Source organism: Pagrus major, chromosome 6 (genome assembly GCF_040436345.1).
Source record: "Pagrus major chromosome 6, Pma_NU_1.0".
Lineage (NCBI taxonomy): Eukaryota > Metazoa > Chordata > Actinopteri > Spariformes > Sparidae > Pagrus > Pagrus major.
In genome coordinates, this window is record NC_133220.1 from 18,677,829 (window position 1) to 18,691,734 (window position 13,906).

Genomic DNA, 13,906 nt, shown 5'->3' on the forward strand with positions numbered 1-13,906 from the left:
GTCAGAGAGTCCACTCACTGTTAAAGGAGACATATGCTCCTTTGAAGGTTCATAATTGTATTTTGGTTTACTACTAGAAGAGGTTTACATGCTTTAATGATCAAAAAACATCAGTTTCCTCCTACTGTCCAGTGCTGCAGCACTGTATTCGCCCACGCTCTGTTTTAGCTCCTGTCTCTTTAAAGACCTCCTTCCGAATATCAAATATGCTCTGATTGGTCAGCTCACACACGCCTGACCCAGCACAGCTAACAGCAACAGAGCAACTGTGCTAAATTAATTCTTACCTGCCAATCTATCAGCTAGACATAAATTATGCAAAAGTGTGCCACGGTGACGTAGGCTGATGTCACAAAGATACAGGATTAAAGGCGGGATTATTGACGAGGTGTTTCAGGAACAAAGTTTTCTGTGGGAGAGAGGAGCTTCTGTTGGTGCGGACCTTTTGAACTTTCAAGATCTTTTACATGCAAAATGTCCAATATAAAACACTGAAGTAAAGGAAAGAAATGACAAAGCAGAATAGGTCTCCTTTAACTCTGATACTAACACTAATCTAAAAAACTTGATCAACTTGATGTGATATAAGATCAGTTCTGCAGTATAAAGGGACTAAAACTTGCATTTTATTGTGCAATTCTATCTTGTAAACTGACAACTAAATAAACCTTGATCCATGACATTGTATCCCATGTCCTAATTAGTCTATTAATTAGCTGATACACTGAGTGGCTGTAAAGCTGCACTGTCTGTACTGACTGTATTAGCAGCATTAATGGGATGGAGATAAATGTTAGCCAGTGGGAGTTCCAGGATGATGCTGGGAAATCCCTGAATGCCATTTGAAATAGTAGCCACATAAAATGTGACAGATTGCTGCTGATGTTGACTAATCCAGTCTTAAAGCCAACATCAGCAGCGTCTCGCCGGCCAAATCTGTTCGTTTAAACGTGCTCAGTATCTGAGGGGTGTACCGTGTATTTTTACAAGTGAATGAATTTCTTTGATCTGACTTGTACAAACAGTTGTTGTTCATCTAACAACAACTTCTCTCTTCTTTCCTCAGATCCGACTTTGATGTGCTCCACCTATCAAGGCATGAAATAACTCACCCATGTGCGGTTCAGAGAGTCAGAGCAGCCTCATTTTAGTGCGCCCCTGTTAAAGGACCCTCTGGTGGCTATCCCGCCGATTCACAGGACATGTACGGCAGTGCCAGAGCTGTAGGCCATATAGAGAGCAGCCCCGCACGGTCCCCGCGCCTGCCAAGGTCCCCCAGACTGGGCCATCGGAGGGCCAACAGCGGGGGCGGGGGTGGTGCGGGGGGCAAGACGCTCTCCATGGAGAACATCCAGTCCCTCAACGCTGCCTATGCCACTTCGGGGCCCATGTACCTGAGCGACCACGAGGGCGTGGGCTCCACTGCCACTTACCCAAAAGGCACTATGACTCTCGGTCGCGCCACCAGTCGGGCCATGTACGGGGGCCGCGTCACAGCCATGGGCAGCAGTCCCAACATCGCTTCAGTGGGGCTGCCCCATCACGCTGACCTTCTGTCTTACAGTGACCTGGGTTCCATCTCCATGCTGCACCACCACCACCACCAGGGGGTGCCCTCTGCCCTGCTGAGGCAGGCAGTGCGGGGCAGTGGGGGGGAGCTGCTGGAGATGCAGGCCCAGCTCAGGGATATGCAGAGGGAGAATGAGCTGCTGCGCAGAGAGCTTGACCTGAAGGACAGTAAGTTGGGATCTTCCACCAACAGCATCAAGAGCTTCTGGAGTCCTGAGCTGAAGAAGGAGAGGATAATGAGGAAAGAGGAGGCGGCTCGCACATCCATCCTCAAAGAGCAGATGAGAGTCACTCATGAGGAGAACCAGGTGAGAACAGCCCTCTCAGCTGTCATAATCCACTCTTATTTCAGCTGCTGCCAGTCTGTTGTCTTTCTGTTTTCTTTTTCTGTGTGTTTCTGCTTTCGCCATTCTCTTCTCTGCAATAGACCGCTGTCATCCTCAATCCAAGAATTCACAGAAATATTGCAGTCAGTCATGTTGTTTCGATACTTGTGGAAACCTTTCTGGAAAGAGTTCTTGTGTGCATAAATATTTAACACACACTCTCCGCGCATAGTACAGAATCAATGTCAGAGAGACCACTTGAGCCACAGGAAATACAAAACCCTTTAATCTAGTCGTCTATAATCTAGTTTTTGAAATCTGAGCCTTTAATAATCCACATATTTGACAGTGAAAACCTGCTCTCAATTAGCGAAAAAAAAATGAAACAAAAAGCACGTTGACGCTGCCAGCAGGTGAATCGTAACTTCTGCACACAATCTGGCCACAGCATGAGTTTGTTTTAGTTTATTCTCAGAGGTTATCATCAGATTGACCCCAGTGTGTGCGATGTCAAAAGATTTTTTTTGCATCCTTTCAATGTGGGTGTGTAGTCATGGCCCAGTTAAATCAGTTACTGACAAGAGCAGGCACGAGGCCCAGAGACGGATGTCAAAGATGCTTAAACACTCTCTGTCTTACTGTTTTTCTCTCCTCCCTTTTCCTCTGTGTTTTCTTTACGTATTCTGACTTTGATCATCCCTCACTGTCTGTTCAGCTGGCCTCCACTATCTTCAAGTAGATATAAACAGTCTGAGTAAATGTAGAAAAATGTAGATTTGCAGTTAAATTCTTCTTCTAAATTCAACAAATTCTCCCCACGCTCATTTTTCTGACAGTCGAGTGAAAATTAGGTTGAAAGGAAATGGAAATAAAGGTTGATTTTGGTGTTTAATCTCAGATGCACGATTACATTATCTTATAAACTTGTCTTTGGGATATATATAACGGTGAATAATTTGCTTCCTTACAGTACAGACAGAATGTTTAGATATAAAGCTCTCTGTCGTTTGATATTTCAGCTGCAAGGATAAAAGTGCACGACACACAGAGGTAGATTGTGCAATAGGTCAGCGTATTGCTTGACCAGCTAGATTGAGCTCTACAGCGTTTCTTTCTTTTTCCTTTTGGAGGTGGGCTGTGGCATGATGCAGCTAATTGCACGCCGCCCCAAGCAACGTAAAGATTGAATTTTGCCAGCTGGTTGTGGTCTTTGTGCCAGTCTGTCAGCGTTTCTGTCCATCTGGTTGAGTGATGCCGTCAGACTGGGCAGCCAGTAGGCCACTCATTACTCAAAGCGGCAGACACTGTCACTCCGCCCTTCAAGGTCACCGCAGGATACCATTAGCGTGACCCTTAAATGTCTGTATTTGTGCCTGTCTGCTTGCATTTCTGTATATGATAAAACAAATGGCTTACCTGAGCTGAGTGGAATTGCCTGCTCATCCCTGAAGCAAGTGCCATACTGCTAAAGGGAAGGATGTCGAGCCTAAAAATTGGATGGGTTTTTACCTGCTGGTGATCCCTCGAGGGGAGCCGGAGGAACCTTGAGTCCTTTATATCTTTATGATTCATGGAAATGTGTAAGGGACAGTGTTTGGGAGGAGGATGTGCCTACGACAGGGCCCAAGCCATTCATCATTTCACTTATTCCTTATGCTCAGTGCGATTAAATACTCAGCGTGAATCCTTGAATATATTTTTAGCTCGGCTTCATGTGGGAGCTGAATGTGTCCAGGAGAATATGAGAGCTGTACAGTGTGGGCTTTCATGCCTTTGTGCTCGATACAAAGAGAATACTTTTTTTTTATCCTCAGCCTTGTCCATCAGTGTTCGCTCTGACTGCACTGAATTATATTTATATCCTTCCTGGTAGGGTCATTAATGAAGTATGTCGGCTAATAAAAGGCAGATGTGCCGTGTTACTATAATTGGTCGTTTCTATCTTGATTTCTGGGCTGTGAGGCGTCCTTACGTAAGTGTATACTTACGGTGGGATGGTTTTAGAGGCTGACTGAGGAGCAAATTGCCTCATTAATAATGGAGTAATTTCAGGCCAATCATTACATCTGTCTTGTAGTGCCCTTTGCGATTGCATCAGGTGCCTCAGGCTTCTATTAGCTTGAGCAAATGGCATGCATTATTTACTTTGTGAAAAATAAGATCTGCTTATATTTGCTTCTTTTTAGGAAAAGAGGAAATCCAATCAGGCATCAGAGTTTGTCTTTCATCTGTTTTATAAAGCACATTCTCCACTGTGAGTGAAATACCAACCACATCCTGCAGAGCTTTAATCAAGACAGTCGATGGTCATGATGGCTGGAGGTAATGATTAGCCCAGGACTGATTTGTGAGGTGCATTTTTAATGTACTAAAGCTCGTGCTGTTACAATGCTGAACTATTTTGACTTGAATTCAGCAGATTTTTTTGTCGTGCTGAAGCTGGACGAGAGCTGCTGGAGGGAAGTGTGTGAGCTAGAGCGTACCATATCTGACTGAGTCATGACCACTGCTGCTCAGCCACCCAGTCAGCCCTCATCAATGCAATCCCCAAAATGGAGGCTGAGCCTCCCATATCGCACTGCTCTGTCTGTGCATGGATACCATGTCTGAGACATGAAATATTTTTATAATCCTTTACTGTGAGCTGCACATTGTTACATGTCACTGAGCAGTGAAAGTGTGAACATGTGAACAGGTTTGTGTCTCAGCACAGTGTGTTACTTCTGTATGTGTGTAGGACACAGTCTGCTGTGTGCACTGTGTCTGTTTTTGTTCAGAGTTTTCTTCCCTTTGTGTTTGTGCCAGCTGCTAATGTGTGTGCAGAGGGTTAGTCATAAGCAGCAGTCTGTATTTTGTGTGTGAGAGTCACAATAATTTGTTTGCACATGTGATTCAGCAGGTGTGCACACTACACAGCGTACATTAATGCAGTATGTTGAGGTAACATCCAGCTCTGTGGCAAACACACATGCAGCTGTCATATACACATGATGAGCAGAGGTATTGATGTTTTTGGTGATGTCGTGACACTGTGAGCTCATGAGGACACAGGATGTATCATGTGAACAGCCCAAAGAGCCCGTTGATACTTCCCGTAGCAACCCAGCCCCTCGTCTGAGCGCGTAAGATGGCTGCTGCTTCATCCAGAGGACAGGAAGGTGATGAAATGAGGAGTCTCTCTTCCTCACTTCATCTCAACAAGATGAGATGAAATGCAGAGAAGCAGGGAACATTCACCGAGGGTAAAGCTGGTGAGATTAAGGTGGGAGTGGAGGATGGAGGAACAAAGCAAAGCGGATAAGATGTGTTACAGTTAGCTGGTGTCTTTTTCTCCAGAACAGCACAGTTTTAGATTAGAGCAGAGCCAACAGGGCAAAAATGTCCATCTTGACAAGTAAAGTGAGAATCCAGTAATAAAGAGATATCCTCTCTGAACTGGGAAAAAACGGGAATTAGACAGCAGAACAAAACCCACACTTTTCTGGTCTGTTTTTTAAAAAGTAGGAACAATATGCAGGATATACTTGATATTGATCACTAAGTGTAAATGTAAGTAACAACTCATTCCTTGTTTTTTAACTATCTTAACTGTACACTTTCCCAGCGATGGTATACCCACTGTGACACTCAAGAAAAAAACAATCATATTGATCCTTTTGCACATTATTTATAAATGACACATATAAATGACTCTCGATTTTGTGAAGGCATTCATTTGGTGACATTTCTGTAGACGAAGCCCAGCCTTCGTATTTCCTTGAATAGTTTATTGATTGTGTGATTGCCTGTGCTGGTAGACTGGCTGTCTGGTTTTCATGCAGAATCACTGTTAAATTATAGCTTCACGTCACTATTACACAGAAGCTTCATAAATGGGAAGCCAATGATTTAAGATGTAGCATTAAATCATATTACTGTCATACATAGTACATACGCCTAATGGTGTACTGGTGCATGTGCAGCCTGTATTGACATTGTACAGCTATTATAAACTGTAAACTTGCTCTTCTCTAACTCAACACCCCCAGACCCCCCCAAGACCTGTGAGCAGACCTTGATGTGTAAAATCAGTTGAAAAGGGAAGAAGAATATTCCTTCACAAGATATTTACATGCAAAGTGCATTGCAGCCTTTTTTAATAATATTTCTATAACATTATTACTTTTGTAGGAGTCATCATCATCGTTATCGTCATTGTCATGAGTGTAATTTGTCGGACTGACAGGGCCATCTTTAAAAAACACTTTGTGTGTGCATGTGTGCACACTTAATATTATCATTAACAGAAGCCTAAAGAGTGATCAGTCTTTGGCTTTGTCAGACTAGATATTGATCAAGTTCTCCAGTTTGCTGATCTGTTCTATGAGGAGAACTCCTGATATTTGGACATGGATATCCTATACTCTTCAGATAATAAAAAGTAATATAGACTGTAAAGAAAATATCATTCGGTATTCAGAATTCGGTGTTACTCACCTCCTCTGCTCTCTACCTTTCTTTTAGCTGAGCACCGATGAATAAATGCCGCGTTTGCTGCCGTCGCCGTGGGTGTAATTGTATATTGTCAGCCATCACGGCATACGACACTGAGATTACGAATGTAGTAAGCAGTAGGCTGCTCTGACTCAGCGCTTCAGAGCTGTCCATCTGTCAGATTCAACACACCCACTCTCTCTTAAATCACACACACATACAGAATACCACACATATAGCAGCTCTATAGGCCCCTGTGCCACCTGGTTAAAGAACTGAATGTCACCAGCTGCGAGTATCAATCTGTGTAGCAGATCAGAGCAGCTGTAAGTCAATGTGTTCACAGTTTACATGTCTGCCTGAACAACACATTTTTAGTGAAGTCACGGATGTCGGTCAGCTGGTTTGTCCATCACTTCAGTCCAGACTGAAATTAATATTTTTAACTAAAGACCATCTCACAATGGGGTCACACCAGCTGGCACACCCATGAACCACCCCCATTTTTTTACTGTATCTTGAACGTTTGTGACGCTATCTCGCAGATAAAAATCTGTCTACAGGCAGACAGACGGACAGATGGACAGATGGTTGATGCACGAATGGACAGACAGACACAGACAGATATATAAACACCTAGCAAAATACTACAAATTACTTCTGTGTTAGTTCCCTCTACAAAAGGTGTCCCCAGGACAACATTTTACAATGATGACACACACAGACACAGAAACTAAAAACATTACCAGCCGGTGCTGTCATGGCTAGTAATAATGCACCAGGTCAGAGGGTTCTTGTACAATTTACAGCGTTAGTTGTGTCAGAATCTCTCATATCCAACCAAACTTGGTATTATACCTGAAACAACCCTAACCAAATCAATAATGAATCAAATCAAATCTGATGGGATCTAATTTGGACCTTGTGAATGAGAATCAAATTGATTCGGTAAATCAGTGGCAACACCCAGCTCTAGCTGCTAGCCTGCCTGTAGACTCCTACCTCGAGTTTGCGTCTGTGTGCGTGTAATCAAGCTGCATGTAAGCAGATATAGCCTCTGGCATTTTGAGATGAGTTTTTTGGGGGTGAAATGACAGAATAGGACTTGTTGTCTGTTGCAGCTCTCAGAAGGATTTTGTGTTTCTGCACAAAAGGATTTCTGACAGGCAGTTACCCCTGGCTGCCCCAGGTGTCAGTTAAAGGCGGGAGCACTGTAGCTCAACATCTTTCTTGGACTCTGTGAAACCTCTGGAAGCTCAATTTTAGGATATGCAGCGAAACAGAAGCCTTCTCTTGAGGCAGGATGACCACAATGTCAATATCCGCTGAGTCATGACTGACTCACAGGAACTGGTACAGTTCTGCCGGAGGATACTGGTGGAAAGGCCTTATAGTCATTTTCACCTACAGTGCAATCATGCAAATGGAGTCACTGGACTGTCTTGTGCAGTTTAGTTCCAAGACGGCAGGTTATTGATCAGGGCAGAGAGGGGGAGGACTGATGAGAGGGGGAGAGGGAGCAATGTCATGGGAGATTAGAGACAGAAGATATGAGGAGAGAGAAAAAGGTTTCAGTTTAACAGTTTGGACACTGCTCTGGGCCACAATAAAATGGATTTAGTACAAGAAGGGCAGCAGCAGGTCAATATGTGCAGGGACTTAATGTTTTATGGTTAAGATGAGGTAGTTTAAGTATTTTCTATGCACATTGTGATTCTACATGTGAGGAAGATAACTCTGAAGGTTGTGACAGCGGCCTACAGATCGTTTCTTTAGTATAGATTAGATTTTACAAGTGGAATATCAGCATGTGGTTGCATGCACATGTAATTGAGAATTTGAGATTCATGTTCATTTCTGTTGCCGGACCAAATAGCACCGACTCACACAAGGAAGTGTGACCAAAACTGAAGATGGCAGCAGTCAGCAGAAAATTCACAAACATCACAAACACTGCTCTCTGGTGGTTGGAAGAGCTTCACACGCTTACACACCCTGTCTGTCCCGTGCTGACAAAATGAACCAAGAAGGAATGTTAGAGAGACGGAAAATACAATTAGTTTGTTACTTTAGTATTTGTTCTTCGAATATGTTTCTAGATTGATACACTGCTTCTTTTAATCGTCCTGTGTTAATTGATTCAATAAATCAGAGCTGCAAATGGTGACTACTTTAATTATAGATTGATCTGGTAATTATTTTCTAAAATAATTGTTTGATCTGTTAATGTCAGAAAATAGTGAAAAATGTCCATCACAACTTTCCAAAGAGTGAGGAGACATCTTTACATGTCTTGTTTTGTAAAAACACACACATCCAATAGTCCATATCCAATCCAGTAAAATGAGCAAAACAAAACAAAACAATTTTGGTGCTTTAAATACGTGAATATTGGAGCCCTGGTGTGTGTGAGCCATCTTTTTGTTACTCATTTTGTAAAAACAGCAAAAAGATGTTCAATTTAATATCACATACACAAAAAAACACCTCAAATATATATGTTTGAGAAGCTGGAACCAGAGAATGATATTTTTTTCAGCATTGTTTATTAATTTTGTTTGAAAAAAATACTTAAATTGTTAATCAATAAATTAAAGTTGTTTTTTTTTTTTTTTTAACAAAACCCTAATACCTTATCTCATCATTATCTGATCAGTACTACACTACTACTAATGTCATTAAAGGGTCACTCCACCAATTTTAAAACATTAAAAGTGTGTTTACAGGTCTTGGGGAGTACTACTGCATATGTTAAAAAGTAGTAAAAAGCCTTTTATACCTGGTGCCTACATCACCCACAATGCCTCTTAACCACTGAGTGACATCGCTGGAGGCAATTCATCAGATTACATGCAGCTTCCTCTGGAACCACAAAAGGCTTTATGCTACTTTTTTCACATAAGCAGTCACCCTTTAATGCTACTACTGTACTAGCACTGTGGATATTTAAACAAGTGTAATGTGGAGGTTGTTCATGACTATGAATATTAATGTTAATACTAATAACAATGTTGGATCTCTAATACCAGATAAGTATGTGTGATCATAGTTGATTTCATTGGAACCATTTTTACAGCCATTTAAAAACGCATCTTCATCTCTTTCCAGAAAGGTAACCTCGGTGATAAGTCACATTTTGTCTGTAGGTGTAATGTGAATATGATCAGACAGCTGGACAGACTGAAGGCTGGCTCTCATTTGAAATCTCTGGCTGCTTCGTGTTGATCATCCGTCTCTGTTGCATCATGCTCTGACGCTCTGTTTTTACCATACATTTGTTCTGTTTCTGTTCATTCTGCCCATGCTCTGCAGCTGCTGGATGCCAGGAGAACCAAGGTTTGTCCCTATGTTTGCAACACGTGTTGTGTGCACAACATAGAGTCACCTGCAGTGTGCTGTGTATTTTCAGACACCTGGCAATCCCTTTGCACTGTTACAACCTCCTCTCCTATGAAAGTGGATTATTTCCAGCAGTTCAGCCTGCCTCCTTCTCCTGTCAACCCTCATATGTTCCCCTGTAAACACTGTAAAACTACAAAGAGTGATTTGTTTGTTTAATCGTGTCGATATGAACGTGTGTAGTGCTCCATCCCTCTGTAAAAACCACAAACCCTACAACCCCAGACCTCCTGTAAGTGGGTTTTATTTAACTGTAAGAATCTGTTTCTTTTCCTCTGAGTCTTGTTTGGGCCTTTTTCTGGACATGGATCGACTTCTCTCTGGAGATACATGCTGGAAGAACGTTTCATAAAGTCAGTCTGTGACAGAAACTCAGCCCTAACATTGTTCTCCTAAACTTTGAACCAATAAGATATATTAGGCTTAATAGTGTGTGTTTTTATTGTATTTTATTCTGGACACACACAAAAAAATTCTCAGACAAGCAGCACGCCTTCATCAGGACGCCATCCATGTCCACCACTTGCAACTGCCCATCTAATTAATCATAAGCGTACCATGTTTTATTACATGATGCTTGATCATCTTGCAGAGCCCTTTCATCTTAACTAGATGCCTCCTCTGAGGTTTGAAACACAGTATTTGTATCCAGGCCTGAGTGTCAGAGAGCAAAGACCTCTGCTGCACTGCCGGGAATCATCAGGGTGGTCTTCTGCTTTGATTAGCAAGTTAACAACCTCATTAATTCTGCCCACATGACTAAAAACAGAGCAACATTTCACAGCACACTAATCAAGTAATAGGTGTGACAGCTTTGATTTATTTCAATATATTTAAAAGAATCTCTGGCTGTGATTCCAAAGGATCTAAATTTGATTCTTCTTCCAGAATAAAGAAAAAAAAAAATCCTCAAAAAATCCATACTATCTTTTAACAATACCAGTTTCAGTCTATTTGCCTTTAAGAATAGGTAAGTGATATGTTCCCTGTGTTTGACCTGCATTTTTCCACAGAACTGTGTGCAACAGCACCTCAGAAGTGTGTTTATATGTGTAGTGTTATCATGAAACCCTTTTTCCTAAACTTTATTACAATAATTATGTGTTTGTATGCATGTGTCTGAATTCCGTCAGCATCTCCAGATGACCATCCAGGCTCTGCAGGATGAGCTGCGCACACAGCGAGACCTGAACCACCTGCTGCAACAGGAGAGCGGTAACCGCTCCGCCTCCGACCACTTCACCACCATCGAGCTGACGGAGGAGAACTTCCGTCGGCTGCAGGCCGAACATGACAGGCAGGCCAAGGAGCTCTTCCTGCTGAGAAAGACCCTGGAGGAGATGGAGCTGAGGATCGAGACCCAGAAACAGACACTGGGCGCCAGAGACGAGTCCATTAAGAAGCTGCTGGAGATGCTGCAGAGTAAAGGGCTGCCCCCGGGGCCGGGCAGGGTGTCTGAGGAGGAGGAGCAGGAGAGAGCCAGGCGCATCGCTGAGGCAGAGGCGCAGCTCGGACACCTGGAGGTCATTCTGGATCAAAAGGAGAAGGAGAACATCCATCTGCGAGAGGTACTCTATGGACAGATATGAATGTATTAAATTTACTGTATAACACTTAAAATTAGCTGTTTTGTTACTTTGCCACCACTAGAGGGCAGTGCAGAGTGTCATGTAATCAATATGCTCTATGCTGCTGCTCATACTGTAGCATATTGATTATGAAATGTAAAGTGAAAACTGCAGATCAGTTGCATGGAATATTTTAAATGTTTAAAGACAAACGTTATGTGCATTTATGGTGGGTTCAATGATCCTCCTTTCAGTAGAGGTGATAACACAATGTTGTGTGTTTTCTTCAAGGAACTGCACAGAAGAAATCAGCTGCATCAAGATCCAAGCAAAACCAAGGCCCTGCAGACCATCATAGAGATGAAAGTAAGAGCCTGACTCACAATATACAGCCTGATTATAGTCACATGCCGCAGATACTATTAGAACTTTATTCTTGATAATTATTCTTTTAAATTACGCTTCATGGAGTAATTCATATGAAGTCATTGTAATGCCTCTGCATTGGCTGGAGGCAATAATTATTTGTCCATCCGTCCGTGTCTCACTCTCATGACTGCGGATATCTCCGGAACGCCTTGAGGGAATTTCAAATCTGGCATAAACATCCACCTTCACAAAAGGATGAACATGACTGAATTCAAAGGTAACTGGGACCTCACGTCCGTCCCATTCTCGTAAACATGACACATCGGGAACACCTTGAGATGGTGTCACTACACTTGGCACAAACAGTGTACTCGAGGATGTCATTGTTTTTCCCTGCTGCTGTACTGTCTGATGGCAGTGGGTGCTAATGAGTGCCTGAGGCTCCTATTATACACCTGAGCGAGATGATCCGGTGAGCTGCCACACCTCGTCGTATTGAAGACGATTGAAGGGTTTTCCTAGATGGGTTTGATTATGCCCCTCGTCCTCCTCTCTGCAACTGCTTCCATACTGTCCTGTTCCAGCCTGACCACTGCCCTCCAGCCTCGATGCCACCACTACGAGGAGGAGAGTGCTGGCCACTACAGATTGATAGAAGATCTGCACACACTGAAGGATTTAAATCTCCTCATGAAGAGCAGTCTGCTCTGTTCCTTCCTGAAGAGGGCTGCAGTGTTGTCCAGTCCAGTTTGTTTTATTTGGACCCCGAGGTCTTCCTCCCGCCGGATCACAACAGAGAGTCTGCTGTTCATCTGGAAGTCCAACACAAGCTCATTGGTTTTTGTTGATATTGAGCACCAGGTGATTGTCGTTGCACAATGTCTCTGTCAGTCCTCTGTACTCCTCCTATTATAGTCTCTCTGGAAATTATTCACTGGAATCATGTCAATATACAAAATACACATGGACTGCCTGTATAAAATAAGGGATGTTAAAAGACAGATGTTGTATTCATGTGTTTGAGTCACTGACATTTTCAGGCCTTTTATTATGTTAACCGCCGCATGTCTCAACAGAGGCCCACGCCGGCGTGTGTTCTGCTGAATCTATTGTTGTCATTGCGATCATCAGCAGCTGAGTCAATAGTCAACACACTGACACATCTCTCCATCTCTCCTCCTCGCACACAGACATGCAGACACACTGTTTATCTGCTCACAAGGCGGTTGTGTAAACATCAACAAGAATCAATATTACTGTTCAACATTACAGCTGTCGTGGTTCGCTGAGGAGGCGCAAGCAGCTCCAGTCGTGCCAAGCTGCATCACACTTGTTTCATGACAAGAGATGGTGTATTAACTGTTGACGAGACACTCTTCAATATTACAGACCGTCTGAAAACATCACAGAATGTAGGTCCATCATTTCAGCTTAGTTTTGTGCAGAGGGGCTTTGCTTGTCTCTTTCTAGAAATCATGACCCGTTTACTCATAATAATCCACAGACATTCTTGTGAGCATGTAGGAACTATTTTCTTTCTGTATCTCCACCCAAAAGGAAGCACGCATCTACTCATGGACCACAGGCAAGCTTACTAAGCTAGCTAAGATAGCTAACCTTGCAGCTAACCCGAGGTTGACGGCATTCATTTTTACATCCTGTGCTTTCACGCACAAGCACAAGCACAAGCACAAGCACAAGCACAAGCCTCTTCTCCATGAGTAGATGCATGCTTCCTCTTGTGGGGTGATCTGGTTGGCAGGTGTAGAAAGTATATTTACTCAAGTACTGTGCTTAATTACAATTTTGAGGTACTGCTACTTCATACTTCCACTACACACTACATTTTGAGGGTAAATATTGTCCTTCTACTCCACTGCATTTATTTGATAACTTTAGTTACTAGTTACTTTGCAGATGCCATGCTGCATCAGAGCCATTTTAAGATTAATATATTTTATCTGCAATTTAAAAAAAACAGTGCTGATTCTGATCATCAGAAAAATGTATACAGTCTGTACATACATGTAATTAAATATATAATTTAAATATATTTTTTTTTTCTTTCTTAACTTCAGTACATATATTTCCAGAATATTACTTTTGATTCTTAAAAGCATTTAATATCAGATACTTAAAAAGTTTTACTCAAGTACTACTTGTATCAGCAACTTTCACTTTGACACAAAGTAATATTTTAAT

At 42.4% G+C, this 13,906-nt stretch overlaps 1 protein-coding gene across 1 annotated transcript in view; it reads left to right on the forward strand.

Moving 5' to 3' along the window:
* The first annotated feature begins 1,202 nt into the window (after window positions 1-1,202).
* The window catches only part of erc2 (ELKS/RAB6-interacting/CAST family member 2), a 37,383-nt gene continuing 24,679 nt past the window's right edge, over window positions 1,203-13,906 (forward strand). Inside the window, exons 1-3 of the mRNA XM_073467680.1 lie at window positions 1,203-1,877; window positions 10,901-11,335; window positions 11,627-11,701. Coding sequence (XP_073323781.1) covers window positions 1,203-1,877; window positions 10,901-11,335; window positions 11,627-11,701 — 1,185 coding nt within the window. The remainder of the gene's footprint in view (window positions 1,878-10,900; window positions 11,336-11,626; window positions 11,702-13,906) is intronic.